This window comes from Taeniopygia guttata, chromosome 5, assembly GCF_048771995.1.
Source record: "Taeniopygia guttata chromosome 5, bTaeGut7.mat, whole genome shotgun sequence".
NCBI classification, from domain to species: domain Eukaryota; kingdom Metazoa; phylum Chordata; class Aves; order Passeriformes; family Estrildidae; genus Taeniopygia; species Taeniopygia guttata.
In genome coordinates this window covers 53,517,532-53,545,380 of record NC_133030.1, presented here as the reverse complement: position 1 = coordinate 53,545,380, position 27,849 = coordinate 53,517,532, and the positions used below count along the sequence as shown (strand labels likewise).

Here is a 27,849-nt window from a genome sequence, read left to right as displayed (position 1 = left end):
TACAGCACAGCTCAGACCAGAACCAGCAGTACTGGGCTGACCCAAAATGGTCCCGTGGGCAGGAGGTGGGTGAGAGCCCCATCCAGGCTCCTCAGGGAGGTTAACCCTTCTTAATGCCCTCAGTCCCCTGATGGTTTTATGGCTTTCACGACCCTTTGCCTATTTGCCATTGTTGCTTTTGATTCTTGAAAACCTTGTATCTCCTTGAAATGTGACAGAAAAAGCAGAAGTGAAGAATGAAAAGCAGCTGTCCTATTTCAGGTGACACGAGACATCTTTTCCTTTCTCCCCACGACAAAGTCATGAAGGATACTTCACTCAGCAGAGGTCTTTAAGGAGTATTTATAGAAAAGTCAGAATCTGATCCTTTAATCTCTACTAGGCCTCTAAGAAGAAAGACATTGAACACCTTTCTAACATTTTAAAATAGATAAATAGAACAATTTATAGATGCAGGATTTCAAGCAAGAGACCTTTAACCTGAAATTAATATCTCAAGGACCTCTAAGATTTTACAGAATCTCTCTTATAAGTATGTAAAAATAGCAACAGAGACTGAATAGGTGAGCTATCAGTGTGAATTTGCTCCTGCTTGTTGCAATTTCTAAAGCCTTTATCAGATAGCAAAGGAGTTCAGTATGGACACTTCTTGCAGACTTTGTTGTAAAGTAAGATGTAGAAATGAATAAATAAACAAGTATAGTCCTTAACTGCTGTTTATTTAGAAAAAAAAACATTACTGAGTAATTTGCAAGTACTGTGCTTGTCAAATGAACTATGCACAAGATAAGAAAGCTGCAATACAGTTCCAGTGATAAGTTATTTTTTATTTTACAAAAAGTAGCTGCCTTTAAGAGAAATCAAAACAATATTCCTTGCTTATTAATCCCTCTTTTTTTTTTTTTTTTAATCTTTTATTTTGGGGAATGAAAAAATCCTTAGCAAGACAGATACATTACATTTCTTCATTATCACTCAGAACAATTTACAGCAAATATACACACAAATACTGAGGCCAAACACAGGCAATAAATTTTACATATTGCTATGAAAAGTTGCAAGATGCTGCTTGGCTTTCAAGAACCTAGATGGCAGTGTAGTTCTTAGTGTAATTAGTCAATTTGATCTTCTCGGGGAAGATAATATTAACTGAGAGGTTTTCCCCATTGTTAGATTTCAGAAAAAAGTTCTTTTTCTTGCGCAGGAGATGACTATATTTGGCATTAGCAAGCCACATTTCACATTTTGAAAAAAAAACAATCCCGGTTGTACCCAAGACAACAAGACACGTAAGCAAGCCCAGCACAACAAAACATATCACCTGGCTTCTACTCAGAAAGGGATCTGCATTTTGAATTGTTTCTTTCACTGTTATTTTCAGGATTTCTTGTTGTTGATGCACTGATCTGTGGTGAGCTTTTGAGGGTGACTTGTAATTCTGCATATGCTTTGTCTCCATATTCATTCCAGAGAGACTTGTATTTTTGCTGGGATGTTTGCAGGTCATGCCAACAAATTCTGGTTTACAGATGCACTCAAACCCTCCCTGGGGATGCTCACTGCAGGTCCCTCCATTCTCACAGGGGCCACTTGCACAGAATGTGACACGGCTGCTGCAGAGCTTTCCTGTGTAGCCGTGGGGACAAGAACAGCTGAAACCCACACCAACATCTGTACATGTTCCTCCATTCTCACATGGGCTGGATTCGCAGTCGTCTCTATCTATTTCACAGAAGTTGCCAGCAAAACCAGAAGGGCACAGACAGGAAGCATGGGGTGCAAAACCATTGTCATCAATGCATGTTCCTCCATTCTGGCAGGGAGAACTAGGATACATAACAAACACAGAGACAAAATGAAGTCCAAAGGAAGAAACGGTTAGGAAACACTTTATATTATAAAAAGAGCTGGTTTTCTATAGAAGAGCCAATTCCAAATGCAAATCCGCTAAAATCAGTGAAGCTGAATAAAGAATGAGTTTTTTCAACAGCTTTGTCAATACAGATTATAATATCTTCTGCTGACCCTTTGGGCAGGGTTAGTACACCAGTATATAAATTCAACCCAAAGAGCTGTGAAGGATTTTAAATTATTTCAAACATTTATTCAAATTAAGCTTCTCACTATTGTTATATGCTTGGAGCTATTTAGCTGAGAAACTACTCAGGCAAGAGAAACAAAGACATGAGCAGCCATGGCTGCTTCATTTCTACCTGATTATTCCTAAAACAATCTATATATTGTATTGACAGAGCAAAACAGTGCCAGAGCAGCTAGGCATAAAGCTGATTGCTTTTATTCTGCCTGCGTTCCATGACACAAACAATTTAGAAGCAAACAGATACTTTCATATAAACTGCTGTTCTGCTGTTTAGCCAAATTTTTTGATAGATACAATTATAATAAAAATTATCAATGAGAGAATTTCAGCCTGGGCAAAGACAGCTGTAATGTCTTTGAGAGCAGGACCATAGGAAACCAAGTATTTCTACAAACTCTTTTAGTACTTCCCAACTAGTAGCTAATATGTCATAGGTGACATAAATTAACTGAGAGAGCTATTCTATCTTTACAATGCAACTATGCCTTACTGAGTGTAATGCAAAAAGATGAGGTCACCACTGACTGGCACAAATGTGTCAGTTCAGGGGATCTATGAAAAGTGCCCTTGGTCCTTTAGCTGTCCCTGCTGGCTGACAAGGGTCCCTGCGTCCCAGGTTTACAAATAAACCTCAAACCCCACTTTCATGGCAGTTCATCACATATCAACAAAGCTTTTAAAACTCACTTTGTAAAAAATTAAAGTCTAGGTACAGTTTAGGACAAGCCTCTTTGGCAACAAAACTTTTGTGAATACTTATGTATCCCTGAAAACATATAGCACAACACTATATGATAGCTGAGAAGTCCAAACTGTTATTTAAGGCCCCCCACTTCCAGGGCAAAATCACAGCTTCAGATGCAGATACTTCACATCTGCAGCAGTCAGTAGCAACAGGCTGTTATGGAGTTCCATGGTGGGACAGAGATTTACAAGATCTGTTGATGTCTGGCTGAGATGACCGTGAAAGAGGTATAAGCTCCTGACTACAAATGGTCCCTAATCACAGGTCAGAACACGGCTGGGCTAGTCACCACTGCTCTGGGACTACCTTTGGTAGAGATTGCTCCAAGCACCTCCAGCTCCACTGGGGACTGAAACACTCAGCAGTCACCCATCAGGTGGGACTGAACATTCTGGCAGAGAAATCATGTGTCTGTTTTCTGCAGCTTCCACATTCCACATTACTAGAGCTTCCTCTAGTACTGTCCTTCCCTTTAGATGTTGGCCGGGTAAAAAAAAAAGCACTAAAAGAACATATTGGAAGTCTGGGAGCAGTATCAGGAAAGTAAAACTGGGCTTTGACATAGACATGGTTAGTGATAACTTGAGGTAAGGAATTTCAACATATTAACCAGACACTATGTCTTTTTAAGCAAAATATGTAAATTGGAGTTATACAGTGCTTCAGTGGTTATGGCTGTCTTGGAGAACCTAGCACACTCCCTTAGTTTTATGGGTCTCATGGAAAATTGGACAAGCTGGTTTGTCCAATGAAAATGTGAATCTCAGTACTTTCTAGGGAAATTGGAAGAAATTGCTGGAGAACATAAATGTAAACCTTTTTCTGAAATTTTCAGAAATGTAAAATGTTGAAATAAAAAAACAGTTAAGGGGAAAAATGCAGAATTTTGAAAATTTTCTTTATTTATTACTAACAGAGTTGCATTTGCCTAATTTAAATGTTTAAATAAATAAAGCCTTAATATTATTTTCCTTGAATAAATTCTTCTACTTTGCATTTTTGGCATTTAACACAGCAAGGTGTAGTACATGAAGGGTTAGTTGTAGGAAGCATTCCATACTGTTCTTCTTTGCTTCCCAGATAGTCTGGTTTCTTTTAGAAAGTACCACTCACTGCTCTGCTTCAAAGCAGAAACCTCAAAACATCACACAGAGGTCACTAATGCAGATACATGTAAACAGACTAGAACAAACACTTTGATTTGTAAATTGTCCTGGTTCCATCTGTGAATATTAACTAAGAAGCCAGCAGTAATGCTCAGTAATATCAACATTTTTAACATTACCACTGAGGTAGAGAGGAATTGAGAGGAAGTGAGGTGTGAATGAAATGACACCATCTGATGAGGTTTCTTTCTACAACGTGGGATGCAGTCTCTGGTGGACTGTGACTTAGCAGACATGGAGTGTTTATGCTGACAACAGTTGTCTTTTTGAACTAAATGCAGATCTACAGACCCTGCTGCTAATTTTTCTGAAAAAGACAACTTCTTAGAGAAAAAGAATCACTGGTTCAAGTATGTTGCTTTCTTCAGAAAAATTGTTCATGATTTCCAGGCTAGTTCATCAGCATTCAGTCCAAAACCAGTGCCAACACAAAAAAAAAAAAAAAAAAAAAAAAAAAAAAAAAAAAATTCAGCGATTTAAAACCATAAAGTGTTTAAGGAAGTACATAAAACTAATCTGTTATTTTGATGATACTGCATTTTTGGAACTCACCTGTTTTTTGGGATAGCTAGTATATATGTCCACACTGAATTACTGAAATATTTGGTCTACAGGTGAGAATCAGAAAAACCTATTCACATCCCCCATTTTAGGCAAGTAGCTTGGATGTGAGTTGTGGCTCTTTCAAGAAACTTAAATTTCCTCATTGTCAGTGAAGAAAAATAGGCAAATCAGAGTAGCTATCTTAGAGGCTGAAAGTAAGTCCAGAAAAAACTATGAGAGTATCCCCCAAATAAAGGTGATGACAAAAAAATTCTAATGACATGAAGTTGTGAAAGAATGACAATTCTTGCCAGAGAGAGTGAGAGGTGTTAATGTTCCTTAAACAACAACTTCAGGAAGATTCATTCATAAGGTAGATCTGAATACTCACAATTGTCTATTGCTGAGCAAAAAGAGAACCAAAGAAGAGCAAGAAGGTAAGCTCCTAAAAGAAAACTGTGATTTTAGGGTCACAGTTTTACCAAGTTTGTATCCACTCTAAAGGCATTCTGTATGTTTATGGGATCAGAACTTTAATGAGCTAGAAGACAGCAGATGCTTCTAGATTTGAACAGAAACCCCAAATCACATTTTCTCTAGCACTGAAAGGTCATCCTTTTTCCAAGCTAGTTCTCCTAGTGAGTTTGCTGGAAATTCCATAGCCTTTTGCCTCTTGACCTTTTATTGAGCACCTCTATGAGAAGTCTGGCTCTGTCATCGTTGCTTTCCCTCATCAGGTACTCATACACAATGGACAAGCTCCTCAGAGCCTGCTCTTACGGCTAAAAGACCCAGCTGTCAGTATCCCTTTATAGGAGAGATGTTCCCATTCTTTAATCATGTCCATGGCCCTTCACTGGACTCACTCCATTATGGCTGTGTCATTTTTATATTGAGTAGCCCAGAACTGGACCCAGCACTCCAGATGTGCCTCAGCAAGACTGAGCAGAGGGGAGGGATCACCTCTCTCAACCTAGTGGCACTGCTGTTCTTAATGTCCCGTTTCTTTAAAATAATAGAGAGCAATGGTTTCCCTGTTGTGATGGAAGTGAGACTTTCTCCTTCAGTTAACCATGGGCATATTATCATATGTTGGTGAAGAAAAAAGGACAGACTGGGTGGGCTAGGTGTTTTGATGCAGACAGCTGCTGTGCTAACTACTGTTCTTGTTGGACTGTGTATAAATTATCCCTCACTAGAACACAGGATGGGAGGCACTTCAAGTTTGTTTACAAAAATCATGAGAAAGCATAAATTCACCACAATAAAATGTGCAAATTAGCACTTCTAGTATCAAGATTGTGCATAGAAAGCTACACAGGTAACCTGTAAGTCTTTACAATATTAACAGATCAGATTTGCAGTTTGATAATATCAGCAACTCTCAAAGCATTGTGTATTTTAACACAGATATATTTCTACTTAGCAAAGGATTCTGAATAATAGAAGTGTAGATTTTAAATGCATGTCAGAAATCAATATTTACCCATTAATAATGCAGGGTCCTTGCTTGAGATGGCAGTTTTTTCCTGTAAATCCTTGGGCACACAGACAAATATATCCTCCATCACCAGTCTCTATACACGTTGAATTATTGGTGCAGGGCTTTGCTGAACATGGGTGAATATCTGTTTAAAAATTCCCAACAGGTCTTGTTAATCTAATGAGAAAGATTTAGTAAATGGTACACACAATACTTCAAATAAAATATAGCTTTAACAATACTTCAACCTGCATTTTATAAATTCTTATCTATTCCCCCAACTTTGTTAAAATGAAGTTCAGATTGTTCAACTATTGTAACAATTTCAGCTTATTTCTCTCTTTCTAGCTCCTGCTTGCAAAATGTATTTCAATTTCCCCATTCCATAAATAAGTAGTCTTAGAAATAAAATACTAGTATGGGACAAATAATTTTTAGATAGTCTAGCCATACTTTCACAATCTTGGCTTCTCCATGTGCAGAATTCTGATAAAGCAATCAGGAAGGGGAAATTTTCCCTGCTCCCTGCCCATGTCATTATGTGCTTGTGAAGAAATGTTTCATAAAAACAGTGATCAGCAATTTACAAAAAATCTGTTAAAATTTCATCTTTTGGCTGGGCTACATTCAACTGTGCCAGAACACAGAGCTGTATGACGTCTGGGCCCAAAGTCACACATCTAATTTTCTTTGCAATTGCCCTGCTGAGCCACTTCCCACTCAAATGATTACTGAATTTTTTAAATAATTAAAACTAAATAAACAAACAAGTGCATATTTTAGCAAGCTACTGAAGCAGCTGCAGAGAAGTGCTGACTGGAAGGTATCTGATGCCTCACATATACATATACACACTTTCTAAGAAGATGAAAAGGGATTTAAGGGCATTTATATTTTATTTTCCACAGCAAAACATGAAATTTAGATGATATCATGAGGTTCTGCAAAATTTTACCCACAGAAAACAACAGTCTTAAGCCTTCAAATACAATCTTCCCTGGATAAAAGGGTCTATTTCTTAATGCATTAGTCTGTTCTCGATAGACAACTTAGCATGCACTTTGAGTGAAAACTCAGTTTTCACAAGGACCAAAATAATCTTGAATGCTTTTTGAACCAGTATTGTTTGTCAGCTATTTTCACAGACTCCAAAGACATCTAATAAACTGTGTACTTTGATGGAGGAGAAAACATGAATTTTGATGCAGGAGCATGGAAACTCTCTGAAATACATATATGAATAGGTATGTATATATACATATACATTACTGTCAATAATTGGTGTCAGGTATTTAATTTTCAAATACATCTTAAAAGGGTGTTGTACCAGGTACTTTTAAGACATAATACATAAATTGCCTCAATGAGCCCCTTTTCTCTAGTTTATTTTACCTCTCAAAAGGACAGCCACCAAAATAGTAACTGAGATAAAAATGCAAAACCAGGATGTTACATTTATACTTATATTACTTATAGAACACTTATATGAGTGTTCTCGATCATCTTAGCCATAATTAATAGTTCCATCAAACGAAGCTGTCATACTGCAGCACATGAAGCAATCACTGAGTTTTTTTATGAGGAAGATATGCTCAGTAGTACTTTGTCACAGGACAATTTTTAGCCCCTGTCTCATGCATTCATAGCACAGGCATTAGAGACTCTATCTGTACTCTCTGATGAGTTTGCCAACAGTCTGGTGGCAAGTAGGACAATTCACTCCCAGCTCACACTGCATGTTGGCTTTTTAGCCAGTTGAGGCCAGGATTGCAGCAGGTCATGGAGCCGCTAACGCGACTCTGTAGGCACAGCCAGGGGTGACAGGCCAACAGATCTGCTTTAGCAAGCTGGATCTAACACTCTCACTGGGCTGTCATTTTTTTTCCTGGTAACAAATTGACTCAATTGATTTTCCCTTTGTTATGGTCAGTGTTTGATGTGGTTCCTGTACTGTGCAGTGTATATCAGCTGCAGAGGGAAGCTCTGTGCTGTGCAGCCTAGTTCCAGGGGTTCACACACCAGATTTCAAGGCTGTGTTTCCACAAGATGAGAAGATGTCATGGCATCATGGAGCCATTTGGACAGGCTCCATTGCAAATAGGTTAACCAGCGGTGTTAACACCAAGACCAACTCACAGATGTTTTCCTTCAAGTGCCTTGTCTGTCCATGTGGCTGCAATAATAGTCACAAATGCTACCACTGATTCTGCCCTACGTGTTTACAGTGGATCAAGCCTAACCCATAACCTGCATGTCTCTAAATTACTAGGAAGGTGATTCTTGGCCTAAATTTAGAACTGGGCTGCTTGTATTAAAAACAGCCACACAATCAGAGGTATTATCAAACCAGTTGGTGATCTACAACTACTCCAGAAAGGATGTTCCATGATCAAAGCCAAGGAAATCATATACATACTCTAACTTTTCTACAAAACAGAAGAGGTAGCACCACCAATCCAAATCATCTTTTTTCCTCCCATGCTTACTTAGCAAGCAAGCAAATAAACTGCTATGACTGTATCTCTATTTTAAAAATATTTCAGTTTTTTGTAGTGGCCAATGCACCTCAGATCCTTCCACAGTTTTCAATTCTAGGTTTTTCCTTACTGTTTCCTAATTTGATCAAGCTTCATTTAACGAGACCTGTAAATTAACTGTAACTACCTGTAATGACTTTATACAGGCAGGAAACTGACACCAACTTTTGGCAGAGGCTGATAGGATTAGGGACTGAGCAATAACCCATTTGAGGTTTCAGTGCTTTATTGGGCCAGGATAACAATTCCTATCAACTTTCCAGTAGCTAGAAGATGAGGAGGAGCACCCTTCTCTTGATCCGTTATGACAAACAATGCATTTAGAGTAGATAAAACCACTGAGCTGAAAGACTATCAACATAACATTGCTGCAGATGAAAAAAGTTATCCTTTTGGCTGAAAATTCTCAGCAGCTCTTCATGGGGATCTAAATTCAAATCGGCAAAGAAGACTCTGAGACCACTCTAAGTGTTGAGAGAAAGAATAGTTCCTGCACTTAAGCAAGGGATACTCTTTTTGGTATTATAGGACTACCTTAATGAGTATGTGTTAAAATAATGTTTTTTCATAAAGACGTGGGTTCAATTTTCAATGCTTTCTTTTGCATCCTGAGTAGCAATTCCAAGAGGGAAACATTGCAAGGCTCAGAACTGCAAAGATATATTAATACTAAGAAATTCAGCTATGCAATTAAAGCTTTTAGAAGTAGCTGTGAAGATGCTACCTTCGAAGATGTGGAACTTTGTATTCACTGATAAGCAACAGAACTGAGCCTCTTAAGGTGGCAGAGGGGAGATTGTTCTTTGTAGCTTTAGAAATCTCTGATTGTACATCAGAGAAGGACTCATTCCTACTCATTAACTATATGAGAATCTAGGTGTCTGTCTCAGGTACAAGCACATCTGTGAGATGTGTCCAGAACAACATCTGTACCTCAGAGGTCACCACTGCTGCCACAGCTCCTGCAAACATGCCAGGACTGACTTTAGGAAGCCTCTCTCTGCTCACGCATGCAGCCAGTGAGCACAGGCTGCAAAACCTGATGAGTGAATGAGTAATACCTGAGAACCTTGCACTAAATTCCATGTCACTGCAAGAATGTGACCTACCTAAAACCTTCTGATTCTTTAAGTCATCTTGAAAACCTTATGCAGTTCAAACTGTCATCAATCACTACTTTGGCTATGTATTGGAGACCTCATGCATGCTCTATACATTATAAGCCATATACCAAGAAAACCCTGGACATTTGTCCTCTTGCAGCTGCAGCTGCGTGGGCTAAGCTGTGCATGCTCCTGGATGCTCATGTGGTTTCCATCCCATCAGATCTCCCTGACTGAACATTTGCCTGTGTGAGCTGAAATAAACTACCTCAACGAAGGCCAATTCTTCAGCTTGTTCATGCTAAGCTGGCTGATTCTGACTGGCAAAGGGTGAGAGAGTGCACATGGAGTTGTGCTTATCCCTCAGACCTGAGGGGGAAATGGCAGCCTGTTCATGATGACCTTTTCCTCTAGTATTGCTACTTCACTGAATCATCACCAGGTTAAGTAAAGGAAAAAATAAACTCAGTGTTTTCCTTTCAAGAAGTGTTGAGAAAAAAAAATATATATAATGTGCTACATAAATATTTAAAATTATTTAATATATACAAAACAACTTGTATTTTAATTAGAAAGGCTTACATGACAAGAAGGGAGCAGTTGTTTGTTTGCCTTGTCCCTGATAATTAATGTTTAAAATAGAATGAATTTACACTTTGCTCACACATTTGCCCAATTACAAAAGATACTGCATTGCTTCTGCCTAAATAATTATGGAAGTTCGAGGTTTATGTGCTGCTGCCCAGAATCTCCTCATTATCTGGAGCTAACTTTCAATATTTTAAAATTAGCTCTCAAGAAGGACTTAGCATGTCTCCAACACCAGATGGGGCTGCTTCCCCTCACTTTTTCAAGGAGAAAAAAGGATGTGCAAACCTATGTCACAGAGGCTGCCAACCCAACCCTCTTCACAGATGCACTGCCAGGGCTTGGCACAGCTGCCATGCAAGCACCCAGGGAAAGGAACACACTGATTACAAAGTGCACCCTGCCAGCCAGGTTGACACCTGAAAGAGATAAAAGACATGACAGAAAAGAGTTCATTTTTAATAAACATAATTACAAGGGTGTCCCCCCTTTTTGAGGCACAATAAATAAACTTTTGCATACCAAATTGTATTATTTGAACAAAAGCATACCATCAGTGCTTCTGTTATACTAGAAGCTGTTTATGTGAAGAAAACAATTTCGTTCAGCAAGAAAATAAACCCAACTAATCAATGTAAAATACTTCATACTGGAAAAAGTAAACTAAACAGGTGTCTAAACATCCATGCTCTATGGCTCCAGTTCTCGTATCCTAATAGAGTGCTGTTTCATTACAGTTCCATATTTTCAGAGACCAAACCATTTCAGTTTCTATCACTCTTACCAGGACTACAAATTATTGAAGCTGACCACTCCTGTGCTAATACCCCTGTCTGACAGATCTTTTTACCTGCATTCACTGGGAAATTCACAGAATCCATTCTCTGGATGGCAGCCGGCTTTACAGTTCACGCCTGGAAGAAGAGATTTATAACATAAAACCAGAAAAATCAGCACATCATGTTCTATACACATTATGGATGTTTTGAAAGAACCCAGACTGCAAAATGTTACTTTTCTTTTTTCTTCAGACACATTTTGGCATTATAAAATTTAAATTAACCTTATCTGGAGCATTTTATAGAACGTTCCTATAGGGCAAGTGAAATGACATACAGAATTAATCACAGAAGAATACAAGGTTACTTTAGTACACGAAAAGTGTATGTAATATCCCTACAAACCATTTTAAGGGAGTAATGTCAGAGCAGATTCACGGATGTTGTTTCACGACATGCCACTCCAAATGCATTGTTACGGAGCTACTCGGAACACAGAAGTACTTTCAGTCAGAAGAAAAAATCCATTTAAAACTACTTACAATAAAAGTGCTGAATTCATTTCAACCCTACATCGGATGAAAATAACCATTTTCATTAAATCACGCATAAATAACGCAAGTTAAGGAGAAGAGATCTCAGTCGCAGTTTTTGTTTTGTTTGTTTGCTTAAGCATTTGCACCAAGCAATGCCCCTCTGAAAGATCCCCGCTGGCCGCTGACACCCCGCGCCGACGGCAGGAGAAACGCGCTCCGTCCGCTGCCAAGGAAAAGCTTCCCTACCATACCAGCACCTCCGGCTGGAGCGAGGGCTGCGGCTGCCTTTGCCGCCGGGGGACTCCGGGAAGGCTCCGCTGCCCGGCGGCGGAGCCCGCAGAACTCCCAAAACTTTCCCAAAAGTCGCCTCCCCTCCCCTCCCGCGGCGGCGGCGCCCGGCGGGCAGCGGGTGGCGGTGCCCGGGCTGGCCCCGCCGGCCTTACCTGGGGCTGCGGGGAGCACGAAGGGCAGCAGGCAGCAGCAGCACCCGAGGATGCCGGCGGCGCGCAGCCCCATGGCCGGGCCGGGCCGCTCCGCTCCCCGCGGGCTCGGCGGACGCGGGGCCGGGAAGGCGGCAGCCCCCGCCCGCAGCGCCGCCGGCTCCGGAGCACGGGGCGGGAGCGGGGAGGGACGGAGGGCGGGGAGGGCTGCCCGCCTCCCCCCGCCGCCGGGGAGCCCCCGGCCAGCGCCGCTGCAGGGGAGCCGCGCACCTCCGGCACCTCCGGCACCTCCGGCAGCTCCGGCACCTCCGGCACCTCCAGCAGCTCCAGCACCTCCGGCAGCTCCAGCAGCTCGGCTCCTGCCGCGGGCGAGGGGTGGAATCCTGTAGGGGCGCGGGAGAAGGGAGGTCTGGGGCGAGGGGGAGTGTTAAGCACGCCTCTGGTCTCCTTGAAACTTCGTCTGGCTGCCCGCTAAATCCTAATCTGGGGCTTGTTGACAGAAATCGAAAGAATTCTCCGTCGTTCCCATCAGAGCTCCAGCTCTTTCAGGAAAGACTCAGCGAAGGCAGGGAAAGTATAATAGTATTCTGTTTCTGAGGCCTGAGAATTCAAAAAAGACTCCACCAAAACGCCCCAAAGTGTACCTTTAGCAGTCATGGAAAAAAATTTAAAAAAGCATTACTCTTGCCACAAGACACTTTAAATTCGGCATTTTATTCTGTGACTACATTTCTGTTTCATATCTCTTTAGTCTTCCTTTGTGACGTCCCTTAAGGAAATAGACTGGCTATTTCTTATTCTTTGTGTTCCTTCTAGTTCATTGTTTTCTTTTAAAGAAGTTCTGCCTGGTTTTTAGGATTCCTGAGGGACCTGTTTTTTGCCTGCTGATGCAGTGCTTTCTTCCCCAAGACCTCATTTACTAATTTGATTGCCTTTATGTGAAGCAACTAGAGATCCTTACGCTATGGTGAGAAAACTACAATGAGCTAATTCAAGATTACCTGCTCGAAAATGCACGGTGGAAAGCACTCATTAGCTTCAGATTGTCCATGTAGTGGTATTTCAAGACAATGATCTCACGTAGGTTGAAAAAGTTTGCTACTAACAGTGCTGCCTTTTAGTTTTAACCAAGAATGGAGGAAATGAAGGACAGAAAAGGGAAGAGTAGAAAATGAGGGTTGGGTTAAAAGAACTTTCAGGGAGTGAGAGGCAGACACTGCTTCTTCAAGGCCCTCCAGAAGCTTTGGTATCTGAGATGAGCTATGCCTATCTGACTCCATAGGCACAGCAGCCTTTTCTGCTTGGCTTGCTTTCCTTTTACTGAAACATTTATGGTTTTGAAGATTACTTTGCCTCACGGCTTTTTCTGTAGCTCACCAGACCAAGCCTTGCTGGGGTATTGTCAAGGGCACCCTAGAGAATGTGGGGTGCTAATGATGACTGCTTAATCCTTTACTCTGCCCTTCTGTGAGCCTGTGCTTCTGTAGGGTAAATATTAGCAACTCTTTGTTCACTTTGCTTTTCTTCTTAGTTATTCACATTCCGGTTGTGATAGGTCCAAGGTTGCTTATTCTTCCCTTAGGTGATAAGTTCTCTGCTTGCTATTGTAGAATACCTGCTACAGTACACCTTTTTTTTGATTTTTGGACCAAGAGATAACCTGGGTAGTTAAAAGGGTTCCAAGCATTCTGTGGTTTCTCTGATATTCCAGTATTACCATGACCAACTAGTAAAAGAAGGATTTAATCTTTCTGCCTTCTGCCCTAGAAATTTCTCCTTGTATTCTTTCTTCAGACCTTAAGAGTAAAAAAATCAGTAGAATTCATAGGTTTTATTCATACACTCATCAATGTCAAATTGTCTTCTCTAATTTGCATTGTAAATAGAGGCTTTGACATATGATGACACATTTCTTCTATTTTCTGAGATAACTACTGAATACCTGCTGTATTGTTCAAGACCGACTTCTTACAAAAAATCACTAGGAAAATCTGTTTCTACCAATGCTATGTACAATGTTATAATGGTCATTGCAAACTTCAATTTTTGAATTAATCTTGTTTTTCAGGCTTTTTAAAATTGATATACTGTTAAGCAAAACTACGACTTTTTAGAGTAACTCAACTTCGTACTCTCCTTTGGCTCAGGGATGCCTCAGACTGCTAAAAATAGGGAACATTTTAATTTTCCCATATTTTCTACTTTCTTCAACTGTTATCTAAACAAAACTTGCTAATTTTATTTCTAAGAGGTCACAATCCTTTTCTTTTAGAGCAGAGCCTATCTGTTGAAATAGAATCTGCTGAGATACTAATCCAAAAATAATTTCAAAGCAGAAACCCAGCATTCTGTAAATCCAGGCTAATTCTCTTCTCTCCCCTCCTTCCACCTGAGTAAACCAAGGTGAAAATAATTTTAACTTGGTTTGTGTACTGCCAAAAGCACTCTGATCCAAATCATCGTCTCTGCAATACTTCTTGAAAATTACAGTAACTGTGTTCTCTGTTTCGGATCTTAGATTTCTACTCAGGATAACTTTAATTTATTTTACCTCTTTGTGTCTTTCCATTAGAAATTGGAAAGGAAAGAATCTCATGAAATAGATGCCTGGGTATGGAGATCATCCAAGGTGTAAAGACTACTTATTTCATCACCTAAAAATACTTGAATGGTGAATACAGATTGAGAAGCACTGGTCCAGTGATCTCCTAACTGTGACTATTGGGAAACAGTTTCATGGAAATCTTGGGACATTTCCTTTGGGACTGATTATAGGAATCAGGGCCATCAGATCATCCAAGAAACTGACAGCAACAACTGAATCCAGAAAAAAGTCTTTAAGGATCCTTGTCCAGACCTAATAAAATACTTCATTTGTTCCAGGAAAATGGCACACAACTATTCTTCATTCTTAGACAAGAATGAGGAACATGTTCAAGGGCTGAAATATTGGAAAAGGCAGATTGAGACTGAGAATTTAAGTTGGCAAGAATTTTCTTTTGTACATTGAACATAGAGTTCTTCATCCGTCTGATCAGCAACGTGCAAGGAACTTTGCAAAGTCTGAAAATGCAGAAGAAATCCTTGAAGTTATGTCCTGGCTAGGAGTTCTTGTACTCCCAAGATCCTGTTTACTACTCTAACGTATTTTGACTGGATAGAAGTACAATCACATTTTTTTAAATTTCATTGTTGCAAGAATCTGAGGCTGGAGAATCTGCATCAGTGACAAGAAACACAAAGCAATTAATTGGTATTACAGCTCCTGAGGGTCCCTGAAAACTCTGGTAGCTGGAATCTGAGGCTATCAGCAGTGTCACAAAGAAACCATAAACCAAATGAGACCTCACATGATGGGATGAAATAACTGATTAATTTGGACTACTTTTGTACATATTGCAAAGAGAAAGGGAAAAATATCAATTACAGGGCAGTGCCACCTGTCTGGCACTTTGTGAATTACTGTATCAGAAACTTAGCAGTGAAGACGTTTATCTTTCATCCCTTGATCTCATCAGCCATGAATATACACAGGTATAAAGTTTTAGGCTCTGTTACCTGGTTTTACAAGTTTGTACTCAGTGACTAGTGCTGTCCATTAGAAGAAAGCCCATCAGATGCAGCTGGAGCCCTAAGGATCTATTTTTCACTCTTTCTGTAAGGCTGTCCTATCCTAAGGTGTGCTGGGACCAGATGGGCTGAACCAGCCTACAGACTTGCTGGGTTTGAGCAGAACATCCTCTTTTTCCTTTCCCTCTAACCCCTGCCATGTCCCAGATGCACAATGGCATTTTTCCCCACCATGCCAGCTTGACTTGTGCTGCCTCTGGCTCCTCAGTGAGCTGACTCAGTGCACTGTGCTGGCAGGTGACTCACAAGAAAAATATAAAACTATTTCTGCTGTCACCATACCCTTTTCAGAAACATGTTTCTGCACTCAAAAAGACAACAGGCTAATGCCTGCAGATGTCACTGGGAAGAAGACACCTTGTCCAGTTCTGGCTGTGGCAGGGCACATAAACCAGAAAGTTTTTCTTCACAGAATAGATTTCACTGCACACAGAAGTTGCAGCTATCACCAGAGAGCTAGAGATTGACAAAATATTTTTTTTTTGCATGGTAAATTTTCCCCATTGGATTGGTAGCCAAAATGTGCAGAGGTAAAATATACAGCAATAATATACAGGAGTTAAAGCCAAACTCATTCCCTTGCCCAGTACTGAAAATCCTCACAACCTCCCTCTCTAACTATTGTCAAAGCAGTAGCTCAGTGCTATGTTTCACCCAATTGCTATAGCACAGAGAATTCTGCCAGCTGTTTTGGAAAGTATATTGTATGAAATCTTGGCTGCTCTGAAGAATGAGGCAAAACTTCTGTCATTAGAGCAGGTTTCTACTGTCTGTAGCAAACTTGATCAAAAATTAGATGTGATTTATAAATATCTAAGCTCTGCTTTGATATTTTAAGGAAATAGACCTAAGTGTAGAAATTCAAAATATTCAGTACGATTCTACATTCAAAGTCTTTACTCTGTCAGGTGCTCCAATTTAGCAATTAAAATGGAGGGTCAAGAAAATAATTCATAAAAAACAAAGCAAGACAATAACAAAAACCTTTGTTTTCTAGTAGTTTTTCCATCCTACTATTCACAACACATAAAGCTGAGAAACTGAAGGACCATAGGCATAAAATAAAATACATTAAAAAAACCCTATGATTCTACCACTAGTGCAAACATGAGAAATGAAATCTTATCCTAAGTATTTAAAGAAATCTAAGCAAGGGCATTTTTTAAAGATCTGGAAGAGTATCACTGTCATTTTATATAGTAGTAGTGGAGTGTCTGTTCTTGAAGTATAGAATAACATAGAGAGTTACAGAATAACATGTTCACCAAATGACACTGTGAGAATCATGACTGGATTTTTTAGTATAAAACCAGAGAAATTATAAAAGATAGATCCACCATGATGCGTGAAACCAGGAAAGACAAGAATGCAAGAACTTGAGGTAGAGAGAAGTAATGGCCAGTACTGTACCTGGAAGAATAATTAATTTAGTCTGGGTATATAGACATTTTCTTCTAACACTGAGGTTGATCAGACAGTATGACAATTTGTCACCAGAGTAGAGGCAAGATAATTAATTAGGTGTCTTTAAGGGACTATTAAGTGCACTTATGAGGAGATTAATATAAAACCATAATTGCTTGAAGCAGGTGTTTGGATTATGGTCCTGTGATATCTTTTGGTCAGGCAAACATTCCCTTGAAAACTGATGCTAAAAAAGCTTGAATCCTAGGGATTTTTAAAAAGTAGTTGACAGGCTGACAGATGTCAATGGTAATGAAGAAGTTTTTATCATAGCATGTCAAATACGTCCAACATGCTGTACCAACCTGGAGATGCAGGTAATTTCAATTTGTAAATCACAGCAACTTGTTATGTTTTATTTTCCTGCAGTGTGAAAGATTTGGTGCAGTGAATACAAGTGTAGATTCTTACTGGTCAGCCAGTAAACAGAACAATTTTTCTGGCCTTGTTAGTAGTATTGAATCTTAAAATATATTTTTAAGTAGTTGCCTGAGGCTAGAAAAATAATTTTACTTCCTATGTAAAACAAAACTAGATCTGAGACTACATTTCTGGACAGGGGCTGACTGTGTATACAAAGGGGAGAAAGTAAGAGAGGGGAAAAACAATCTCTCTATTAAGGCCCAATGTTCTTATGGTTTTCTGAACTGACAGAATAAATTCTGTCTTTTGGCTGGAAGGGATATTTATAAAGAAAAATGGACAATTCACTGTGAGACAGATGTATATCAAAATGAATAGCTGAGTTTTATCTTCATGTAGTTTGAAATGATAGAGAGTCCTCAAGGATTAAAATTTTAGGAGAAGAGGAAATTCAACATTGAACCACTGTTCAGGTCTTTTGGAAAATTGTCCACATATGAATAATACAGAAAGAGGAAACATTGCCATATATATCTAAGTGTGTGTAAAATTTATTTAAATTTAGTGTTCATAAGAGTTCTCTCTCTCTCTATCCTAGCTATATATGCAGAAGGAATGGGAAAACACAGATCTAGGGGAAGTATATAACAGAAAAATAAATGCAGGAAGAAAAACCTTAAAAAATCATAATTTATCATAACAGAGTAGAGGTACTCTGACAATGTACAACTTTTACACTCTGAAAACTCCAGTGTGTTCTGATACTAACAGTTTCAACCTGAACTCTAATACTTAGAGGAGCCTGCTGCTTTTAAAGCTTTGAACTGGCCCTGAAGGAGGTTTTAGATGGCAAAAAATAAATGAAAATTCATCCACATGCCTTTCTAAGCTCATTACTGCTGTCAGAACTCTGGTTGCTATTCAGTTTTCAATTTTGTCTTGATCTCAGCTGGATTTTTTGCAAACTACAGAAGCAAGCTGTTATTTTCAGTCTTAGTGCTTTCTCTGATTTTGAGCCATTTTAAGGAAAAGATGCTGCATTTTCTTCCATTATATACAAGCTGTAACAGATCCATTGCTGTTATTTATACACCCTCACATATGGGTATGCTCTGCTGATTCTGTCACATGACAAAAATGTTTCTAGTGTTTTTGCTTTGTTTTTCTTTTGACAAAGAGACCGGTTCATTCCTCTACTCTGTGTTGTTTGTTTGGTTGTTTTTTGTTCAGCTTTCTCCAAAATATATGTTTATTTTCTCAAATTTCTGGTTTCTTTTAATATACATATACTAATTCTAGAAATCGGGTGAGCTTAATTCTGTAATAGTCCCATTTAGTGGAATTTTTCATAGTTCTACCTTCTTATATTATAAACATCTCTATGCTGTACAGTTCTTTCCTTTTCCATACTGTTTCTAATTAGTTTTTCTTCTGCTACTTTTTTTTAATGTGGTGTCTTATCATTATGGTTTTCATTGCTCTCTCTAATGATATCATTAGGCTATGAAATGGAATCCAAACTACATTATATTTGCATTATTATGGTTACCTTGCATTTTTTCTAGGTCTATTTAAACTTTAATTTGTTATAGGATATTATATAACCACTGCTTGAAAATGATCAAATTTGATGAAATTTCTACTGTTCTTTATCAATGCATTTTTTTCCTCCTGGGTGAGGGACACATGAAGAAACTGCCTCAAGAGTATCATTCCACTTGTAAATATGAAGATAAGATTTTATAACAATTGGTGCCATAAAAATAATTATTTGGGAATTACAAAAACCCAAACCAGAAGGAATATCTGAGGAGAATAATGAAGCAGAATAGGCCAGAAACAATCCTTTTTGCCATAGCCAGAATGCTCTTTCCCTCAGTCTAGCATCAAGTCAAAGAAAAATAGAGATTAGCAAATTGTCAACCCTTTACATACAAGTAATATCAAGAAAGTAATTTGCACAAAGATACACAACCTGTTTCCTTTGGTTGAGTCCGTGTGTCAGCTCTGCACTTCCCAGGATTTTTTTTTCTTTCTAGCTTTATCTTGAAAGAATATTCAAGTGGAGGACAAATATTTGTTAATGTTGCCACAATAATATACTTTAAATTGTTCGTGGTGGTAAACCCCCTGTGGTCAGGAGGCCTGAAAATTTATGCATAACAAAAAGCATGACTTTTTGCCCTGTAATTCTAGTGTCAGATCTAAGATAATCTATAACTTTGAGAATGTAATTTTTAGTGAAAATTTTTCAATGAAACAAACTAACTACTTCAGGAAGTTTATCCAGTTCTTAGTACATATTAATATAGAATGCTGAGTGATAGGAATTATTTTATAAATCATAGTTTGAGATTAATGTAAGAAATTAATTAAGCAAGAATGTAATTATAGTTGTTGTTGTGCCTGAAACATCTTCAATCCTTAGTGGTGAAAATTAAGTGAGGTGGTCAAAGCAAGGCTGAATTAACTGTGGTTTGTTTTTTCCTAAAACAAACTGACTAATAGGATTTTTTATCTGACTAATAGGATTTCTTGCAAATCATATAAAGGTAAATAACTTGATAAGCAAGAAGGAGTTTATTGCGATCCTGCTTTTGCACTGGTTTGTTGTTGGTTCCATTTCACAGAGAGAAAAGCTGAAGCACAGAGAAATAAAGTAACTAGTTCAAATGCATGATTAGGTCTTCTGCATCCCTCATTCATTTTAGTATTATTATATTTAATAAGAAGAACCTTAATCATAAGGTTCACTGTTGGAATGGACTAGACTGAGAAAGAGGAAGAAAGAAATTAGGCATAAAAAGAAAAGGAGCAATTTGGTACAGGCCATGTTAAAAATTGGAACTAAATGCAGAATTCCCTTGCATTCTGAATTTCCAGTGATGGCTATTGGCAACAGAAATACTGGTTCTTTGTGTCAGAAGTGGGCACAGTTTCAGTTTCCTGAACTAATATGAACTATGGATCTTCTGTGCTCATGTTCTTGGAACAGTGATAATTTTATGCTTGTCTTCTAAAACCTTTATTGCTGCTAGCATGAACTATGGGAGCTATACATTGCTCATTCTTGTAGGTCTTCTCTAAACTAATTAAATGTTTCATCTGCATATTGCTTGTGAATTTGCATGTATGCACAATTATGATATTTCTCTTCCAAGTGCAATAATCCTTAGGAATTTTGTTCAAATGTGTATTTTTCCAATTATTCCCTTTGAATCTTCAAACAGAAATGCGTCATAAATCTTTAGAATCCTGTTCTCTTGCATAATGCAATAACACTGAATCACTTAGTTTTTTTATTTACTACCATTACTACCACATAGATTTTGCTCTGGTCTCCCTGCTATACCGTGGAAAAACTGGGGACACAACAGAGCTTTGGGAACTGCAAACAGAACAGAGAATCTGTAATGTATTACATGATTGCTGGCTTGCATTTTGCTTACTATAGGTAAAAGCCTCCAGTGACAAGGAGGAGAATAAATAGCTCTTCCTTTAACTGCAGCTTAGGAAAGCAGTGTAAAGCAGGTCTGATATTGAAAGCACAACAGTGCTTTCAATTATGTTTTCATAAATGCAGAGAACTACTGAATTTTTTCTGATATGAGCAATGTATTACTTTTTCATCTGCTTGTGTCTTTCTTATGTGTTTGTGTCTTGTTTTTATAGCTGTCTCTTACTTTGAGTTTATAAATTTCTTTGTTCAAGGGCTGGCTTTTTACATTGCATTTCTAAAATACCAGTCCCTGTCATGGGCTCCTAGGAATTTTGACAATACTAAGACGATGTAACATTTGTGTTGCATTAAAGATCTTGCTACTGCCATCAGGACTGTAATCTGACTGCACAAGGGACTAAATAAGAAGATAGAAAGGTACTTTTTACTCAGAAAAAAATGTGAAAGAACACAATAATGGAAGCAGGACAACAAACTAGGACACAACCACAACAAAAGAGTGTGACCACAATGATCCAGGAAAGAGTTCACTATCCCCATGACCCTGAGGAACGGGGATATGAAGCTTTTTGCTTCAGTATTTGTTTGTGCCTGTTGGAGAAAGTAAAAGTATGTACAAAACCTGTATAATATTATATTATTATATTGCTTTTGAGGCTGAAAAGTCAAGCCCTTGATGGATGGGAAATGAGGCAAGCTTAATTTGGCTTTTTGTGATTATGCTTTCTAATTCCATCTTCAATCTCATCATTACATACTGTGTTTTTCATGGCACATCTGCCTGATTGAGTGCTCACTTTTTAAATAGCTTTTCAGTATTTTGTTTACTCATGTGGCTCCTGTGCCTTACCTTTTGCATTTTTCAAAATCTGTTTAAAAAGTTGTTGAACTCTTTCTGAGGCTTCTCATGCTGTTTGTATTAGTACTCAACCACTACAAAATATAAATTAAAATATTTTCAGAGCATCTCTGTAACATAAGGAAGTACCAATACATCCAATTTATATCTGGAGGACAGAGAAACAAAAGAAATAAAAAAGTCCAGATCCCACTTGTTCTGTGTTGCCAATGGAAGATATTTTCAGTGCATTTAGCACATTAGACATTCAAATCACAGCTCTCAAAGACATGAAAGGTCATGGTGCACAACACCTTATCAGTTCAGGCTCAAGTGAGAGACCAGAAAATGAGTAGATGTAATTGCCACACATGAATAGTTTGGCTCTTCCCACTTACCTGGCATTGTCAGCAATGTCATGGAGAGGGACATGGTAGAACATAATTCTGCAGAAGCTTTAAAGCAGGGGTGAGTTTTTCTCCTCCTGCTTCCCTCTGGACAGAGCTTCTGGCCTGTGGGCCTGTGGACTGGGCACCTTTCACAGGACAGCCCTGGCTCATTTTCACAGCATACTGTTCCATAGCACTGAGCCCTGATTCCTGTTGCAGTTGAAGTGCATGACATTTATATAAACCTTCCACCATAAAATGTCATACAAGTGGTTTGAAAAAAGATTGCAGGGAGAAATGCAAGAAGCGCATTGCCAATGTTATGTGAGCTTCATGATGCTTTAAAAGTAGCTTGCAGCTAATATTATGACTTTTAGCTTTTTTTGATAGCTTGTTTTTGAATTAGAAACAGGAGCATAATATCCCATAATGTGATATCAGGCTGATGTCTTCATGGCTTTTGCCTGCATGTTGGCAACAATTACAGCTACTTCACAGAACGCTGCAGCTTGAAGCTGGTAACTCCCAGTCATGGCAGATTGTCATTCTTGATGAAGCAATGAGAGCCTTTGCTGAGGAATTTTACACATATTCATTGAGGGCATGTGTATGGTGAGACATGAATTTTTAATTCCATTCCAGGCATAGTTCTTGCTGCTTCTCCTTAAGATCAATCCCTTCTTTTCCATGTTTCCAGCATTTCTACATTAGAGTATTTTATTGCTCAATCTCCATTATGCTTTCCTGGATTTCTCACATCAGTTTTCCTTTAGAAGCATCCCCACTTTCTTCTTTCATAAACTTTCTGTTGTTCCTCTCCTTAAGTCCTGACTCTGAAAATATCTACTCTCTGGCTTTGAGCCATCTTTTTCTTCTACAGGAAAGATGATGAGATATTCATTATCAGGGGATAGGGGTAACGTCTTAAAATGATAGAGGGTAGACTCAGATTAAATATAAGGAAGAGTTCTTTACTGTGAAGGTAATAAGGCACTGGCACAGGTTGCCAACAGGTTGCTGCATCCCTCGGAGTGTTCAAGGTCAACTGGAAAGGGCTTTGAGCACTTAGTCTAGTGGAAGTTGTCCCTTCCCATGGCAGTGGTGTTGGAGCTGCATGATCCTTAAGGTCTCTCTGAACCCTTTATCATTTCATGGTTCAGTGATTCTGCTCATCATCTTAAACTCATCTCTCATATACTGGTCTTGGGTTTCCTCTTGATCCAGCTCCTATCTCTAGAATCTGCTTAGCTTTTCAGACTGTCTCAGTCTCATCTTCTCATTGGGGAACACTGCACTTCAGTCTCTGGCCTGCAACATGCACAGAATAAACAATACTTGTTGAGATCTTATGTTGAAAACACTAAGGAATTTTCTGTTGAGATGTGCAAATGACAATTTTTTAAGGGGTTATATCTCATTTGGAAAATAACAGATATTTGTAAGTAAAAAAGGAATCATGCTCTGAATAAAAATGCATCATGTCCTGGTAAACTGTATATCCTGCTCTGTACTATGGGGATAGGGCAAAGTGTGGGAAATTTGTTTAAATTTTTTAATAATTACAATAATTTTGGCCCATGTCCATGTCAGCCCTATGCCAAATCTTGGAAACATTTCATGAATTTTGGCTGACAGTAATAATGTAAACTTCAAGAAAATAATTTCTTCATCCAGATGTCTGGCACACACAATTCCAGCTGGAATAGCTGTAAACTTGATTAAGTTCTCATCTGCCTGAAAGTAAAGCCCTGTGAGAGAATGTATCTTGCAGTGTGAAATATGGGTGATTCAGAAACCGTCCTACCAAAAGCTATGGAGAGTGGCAGAGTGGGTGTAAGCCTATAGGACCACAGGAGCAGAAGATGAAGTTTCAGCAAAGGGTTATTACAGAACACAGAAAAGAATGGGAATGAGAAGAACTGTGAGGAAGAAGAACAAGACTGGAGCAGTGAGGAAAGCAGAGGATAGACAGAGCTGGAAGAAAGCAGTGTTCAAGACACACCACTTCACAATCCTCATAGAACTCCCTCATCCACTTGTCCCTCTGAGTCACCACATTGCCCAGGTAATTTCATCATGAGATTGGCTTGGCCATCCCCACTTTGTTGTCATTGTTTTAGTAATGTGTTTATTGCTATTATCTAATAATTTATAGGAGGAGATCATTACTGTTTCTTGGGAGCCCTTGTCTACCTGCTGAGGCCATGGACCTGTGTATGTGCATGTCCCTGGCAGGCACACAGGCCCAGCGCTGCCCCAGGAGGTCCCATGCCAAGAGCAGATTGGGAAGGAAACTTTGCTGGGTCTCAGAAGCTGAGACACCTCTCTGCTCTGCTGTGATTTCTCTCACCGTGGAACAATGGGAGTGAGCAGGAGTGGGATGACCCATTTGTTTGGTTGCCATGACAATGCGTTACCCAGTACAGAACGCTGCTCTGAGCAGCCTTGCTGCTGTGGGATGATGATACTCTAAAAAATAACATAAGAGACTCAGCCATTATCATTCCACTGCACTGCATTGACCTCTGCAAGATGAAAGGCACAGCTCATCTGAAGTGGCAGAGGTCTGCTCTCAGAATTTAGCATTTGTTTGAAAATAATGTTATGTTTTTTCTGAAGAGGATTAGATGAATGAGATGGGATTTTTTTTTTTTTTTTTTTTTAATTCCAAGGGGAGGTCATTTAATTTATAATTCTGCAAATAAAATACCTAAGGAAACCAACAGTTTCTTATAGATGCAGGGACAGAACTGTATTCACATTGCAGCAGAAAGAATACTTTCTCTGGAGTGGAAGGTGCTGAGATCTGTAAGTGGATATGCATTGGAAAAATATATAGATACACCTGAGTTCTGACTTAGAATGGTGGATAAAGACTGTTCTGTATTTAACACAGATGAAATAAACAACTCTTGCTCTCCCTACCATGAGCAACTACCTCAGCTGGTGTAGAAAGGAAAATTACTTCATCACCAGCTTATTATGAGCCAGAGATAACTTTAAAGAAATAATGGGTTCTCAAATACAAATCATATAAGATATATTCCTTTAAGGGTTTTGCTGAGTCTTTGAGGCATTTCCATACCTTACCTAATGTTTCTTGCTGCAACACAGAGATGACTTTCATCTTTAATTTTGTACTTTGTTATAGAAGGGCTTATATTATTATTATTACTATGATAATTGTTAAGGATGAGAAAAATACTCTGTATTGCTGTAGAACTTAGGTATTCAAAGCAATAGTCTTTTACCAGGCTCTGTACATTTTTATTTAAACAACTATAGTAATTATTTTAAAAATGTATGTCAGTGAGCAAGCATATTATGTATCCCTCTAGATCAGATGTAATTTATTTATATTCTTCAGGAGATTTGGGAATATAGATCTGTTCCTGTCACAGGGAAGGATGTGCTTTGCAAATCTCTATTCCCTTGTCAAGAGCAGCTCTTAGCAACAGGTGATTTCCCTGGGTAACACTCCTGGATCTCTCCTCTCTCTGCTTATTTGCTGTTAACAAGTTTGGCTCTCCTTGGAATTTTGGTTCAAATTGGCTCAAAAACAATGTCAAAGCAAAGTGTCGCATACACGTACATGTAAGAGATAAAACAATGAGGACTTGCATTTGGGTTTCTCCTTAGTCTACATGAATATTTCTACTCACCAGTTTGAATTGTATTTCAAGAATGAAGAGCTTCTCCCCCTTTTAATGGAATTTGTTCTGAAGGAATTTTCTAATATGTATATCACTCTAAATGGGGTTTACCCATTTATTGAACTTACCAAACATAGATATTATGAAAAAAAACCCCAAAACACCAACTTTCTTTAATATGATAATTGATTTTCTAAACAACAGATAGGGGAATTAAATGGCATATCTGGATGACAACCAAGCAGTGGGTCCTGGTTTAAGAATGGTATTCCTCAATTTAGTAGTCCTGCTAAAGCCATGCTGCTCCTTCTCTCCCACTCCATTTGAAAGCACAGAAGGCAAAGATCATAGGTTGAGATAAGAACAATTTACTGGAAATAGCAATGAGATAACAAAAGGAGCAGCAACTGCACAATAGTAATAAAAAAAGGTATAAGTCAAAGAAACAACTTATACAGAAAGCCCTCAGCAATTCCAATCAGCTCTTCCACGACACTGGAAGGAGGACCCTTCTCCTCAGAAAGGTGAAAAAACTCCCTTTCCCTCCTGCCCCTGGCAGAGATGTGAGGTGGTATCAAATAACATCAGGGTCCTGGCCTCGACCCTCATGGCAATTGTAAGAAATAAAACATGTCCCTGTCTGAAACCAGAACAGTGGCACAAGGGGATTTAGTAAAATGCAAAAGTTGGAAATTAAAGTGCGGGAACTGTAACTTTGGTCAGAAGTCAGTTAGAGGAGGGATGGCAATAGGAAAAGTAGAAAGAAAAAGTATCTGGCTGGACAGAGGGAAATTACTGGATTTCTTCTTGGGTATTTTTCCAGGTAAGTTTTTTTTTAATATTCTTAGTAATGATCTTGGCACAAAAATTAGAAATGTGATGAGGAAACCCTTCATGTTGCAATTGGACAAGATCAGATCTCCTTAAAATAACACAGGAGGAAGCAAGTAGATTAATAGGAGGTGAAATGAGATGGAGTTAAATTAAATGGCATGTAAGTTTGTTCACTTGAGTACTTGGATTTTAAAAGTCAGGAGCTCATCCATGGGAAATGACTGAGGGGAAAGACCAGACACACTCTAATAGTGGCTCCATTACGGATTGCTGTTGCCAGAGACACACAGCTGCTGAGCAAAGCAATGCATGGACGGGCATTGCAAAATCTTCTTAATCTGAATTGTCCCCACAACACAATCACTTATTTGCCTATGGTGACCCAGAGAAGTGATTGATGTGTGGTTCAGAGGGAAGGAAATGGTGAGACCTGGGGAATAACTGGTGTGATCAGAAGAGACAGCTGAACTGAACCCAGACTGAGAGCAGCTGCTGTCTATAAATGTACCACTGAGGACAGAGCAGCTACCTGTACAGGGGATAAAGCTAGCACCAAATCAGATTGGTTTGAACTGGTTGTTAATTAAATTTGGCTGGAAATTTGAAGAATGCTTACAAAAGAGCATTGAATAGCCTTTTAGAAGGAATATCAAGGGCAATTAAAACACATACATGAATGGGGTAAAACCACTGTTTTGAAGTTGTTACTGTTTGACCTCTATACCTACCATATGATTTGTCTTACAGATATAACACTTTCTCCTGTTAGCCTTGTCAAGTGAAGAATGATTGATTTCTAATGCATCTCCTGCAAGTCAAGGAAATGTTACGTGTTTCCATTTTAAGACTTTCTTCTTTCTTGCTACTCTGGCAATTATCAAGTACCTATACTAGCAGTTTCCAAGTACTTAGAAGTAGAAAATCTCTCTTACTCTTTCCTTTTTAAGATTGTTGTAGAAAACAATTAATTAATTTGTTTATGTCTACATGTATAGGATGAGTGAGAGTGGCTTGTTTATGTATAAATAAATGAGTGAAGGGAAGCTAAATAATTTTAAATGAATGCTACATCTGGAAAATTTTTTGAGACTTATGGTTAATTTTGTTTTCAAGAACTGCTTTTAAAATGTCATCTCATTTGAGCTCACATTCACAAGCCTCCACATCTTAGTTTCCTGGGACACCAGTCTTGAGAAG

At 38.8% G+C, this 27,849-nt stretch overlaps 1 protein-coding gene and 1 long non-coding RNA gene across 5 annotated transcripts in view; one reads left to right on the top strand and one right to left on the bottom strand.

The window, feature by feature from the left end:
* Positions 1-27,849, top strand: part of LOC115495650 (uncharacterized) — a 318,954-nt gene that overhangs the window by 266,361 nt on the left and 24,744 nt on the right. For 2 of the 4 annotated variants that reach the window (XR_012056510.1, XR_012056524.1), the window contains one exon: positions 14,594-14,692. The exons of the other annotated variants lie outside the window; for them this stretch is intronic. This is a non-coding gene — a long non-coding RNA (uncharacterized lncRNA). The remainder of the gene's footprint in view (positions 1-14,593; positions 14,693-27,849) is intronic. 4 annotated transcript variants of the gene reach the window in all.
* DLK1 (delta like non-canonical Notch ligand 1) lies at positions 703-12,563 on the bottom strand. Its single transcript, XM_030274996.4, has 5 exons — positions 12,025-12,563; positions 11,117-11,180; positions 10,555-10,685; positions 6,042-6,183; positions 703-1,826 (listed from the first exon to the last, which is right to left on the bottom strand). The coding sequence occupies exons 1-5, from the start codon at positions 12,095-12,097 to the stop codon at positions 1,085-1,087; spliced, it is 1,152 nt and encodes a 383-aa protein (XP_030130856.4). The 5' UTR covers positions 12,098-12,563; the 3' UTR covers positions 703-1,084.

Coding starts and splice junctions, on each gene's coding strand:
- DLK1 (XM_030274996.4), bottom strand. CDS start 12,097: ATGGGGCTGCGCGCCGCCGGCATCCTCGGGTGCTGCTGCTGCCTGCTG. Junction 10,686..11,116: donor GAATTTCCCAGTGAATGCAG/GTAAAAAGATCT, acceptor TATCTCTTTCAG/GTGTCAACCTGGCTGGCAGG. Junction 6,184..10,554: donor TGGCAGCCTCTGTGACATAG/GTTTGCACATCC, acceptor ATTTTTAAACAG/ATATTCACCCATGTTCAGCA.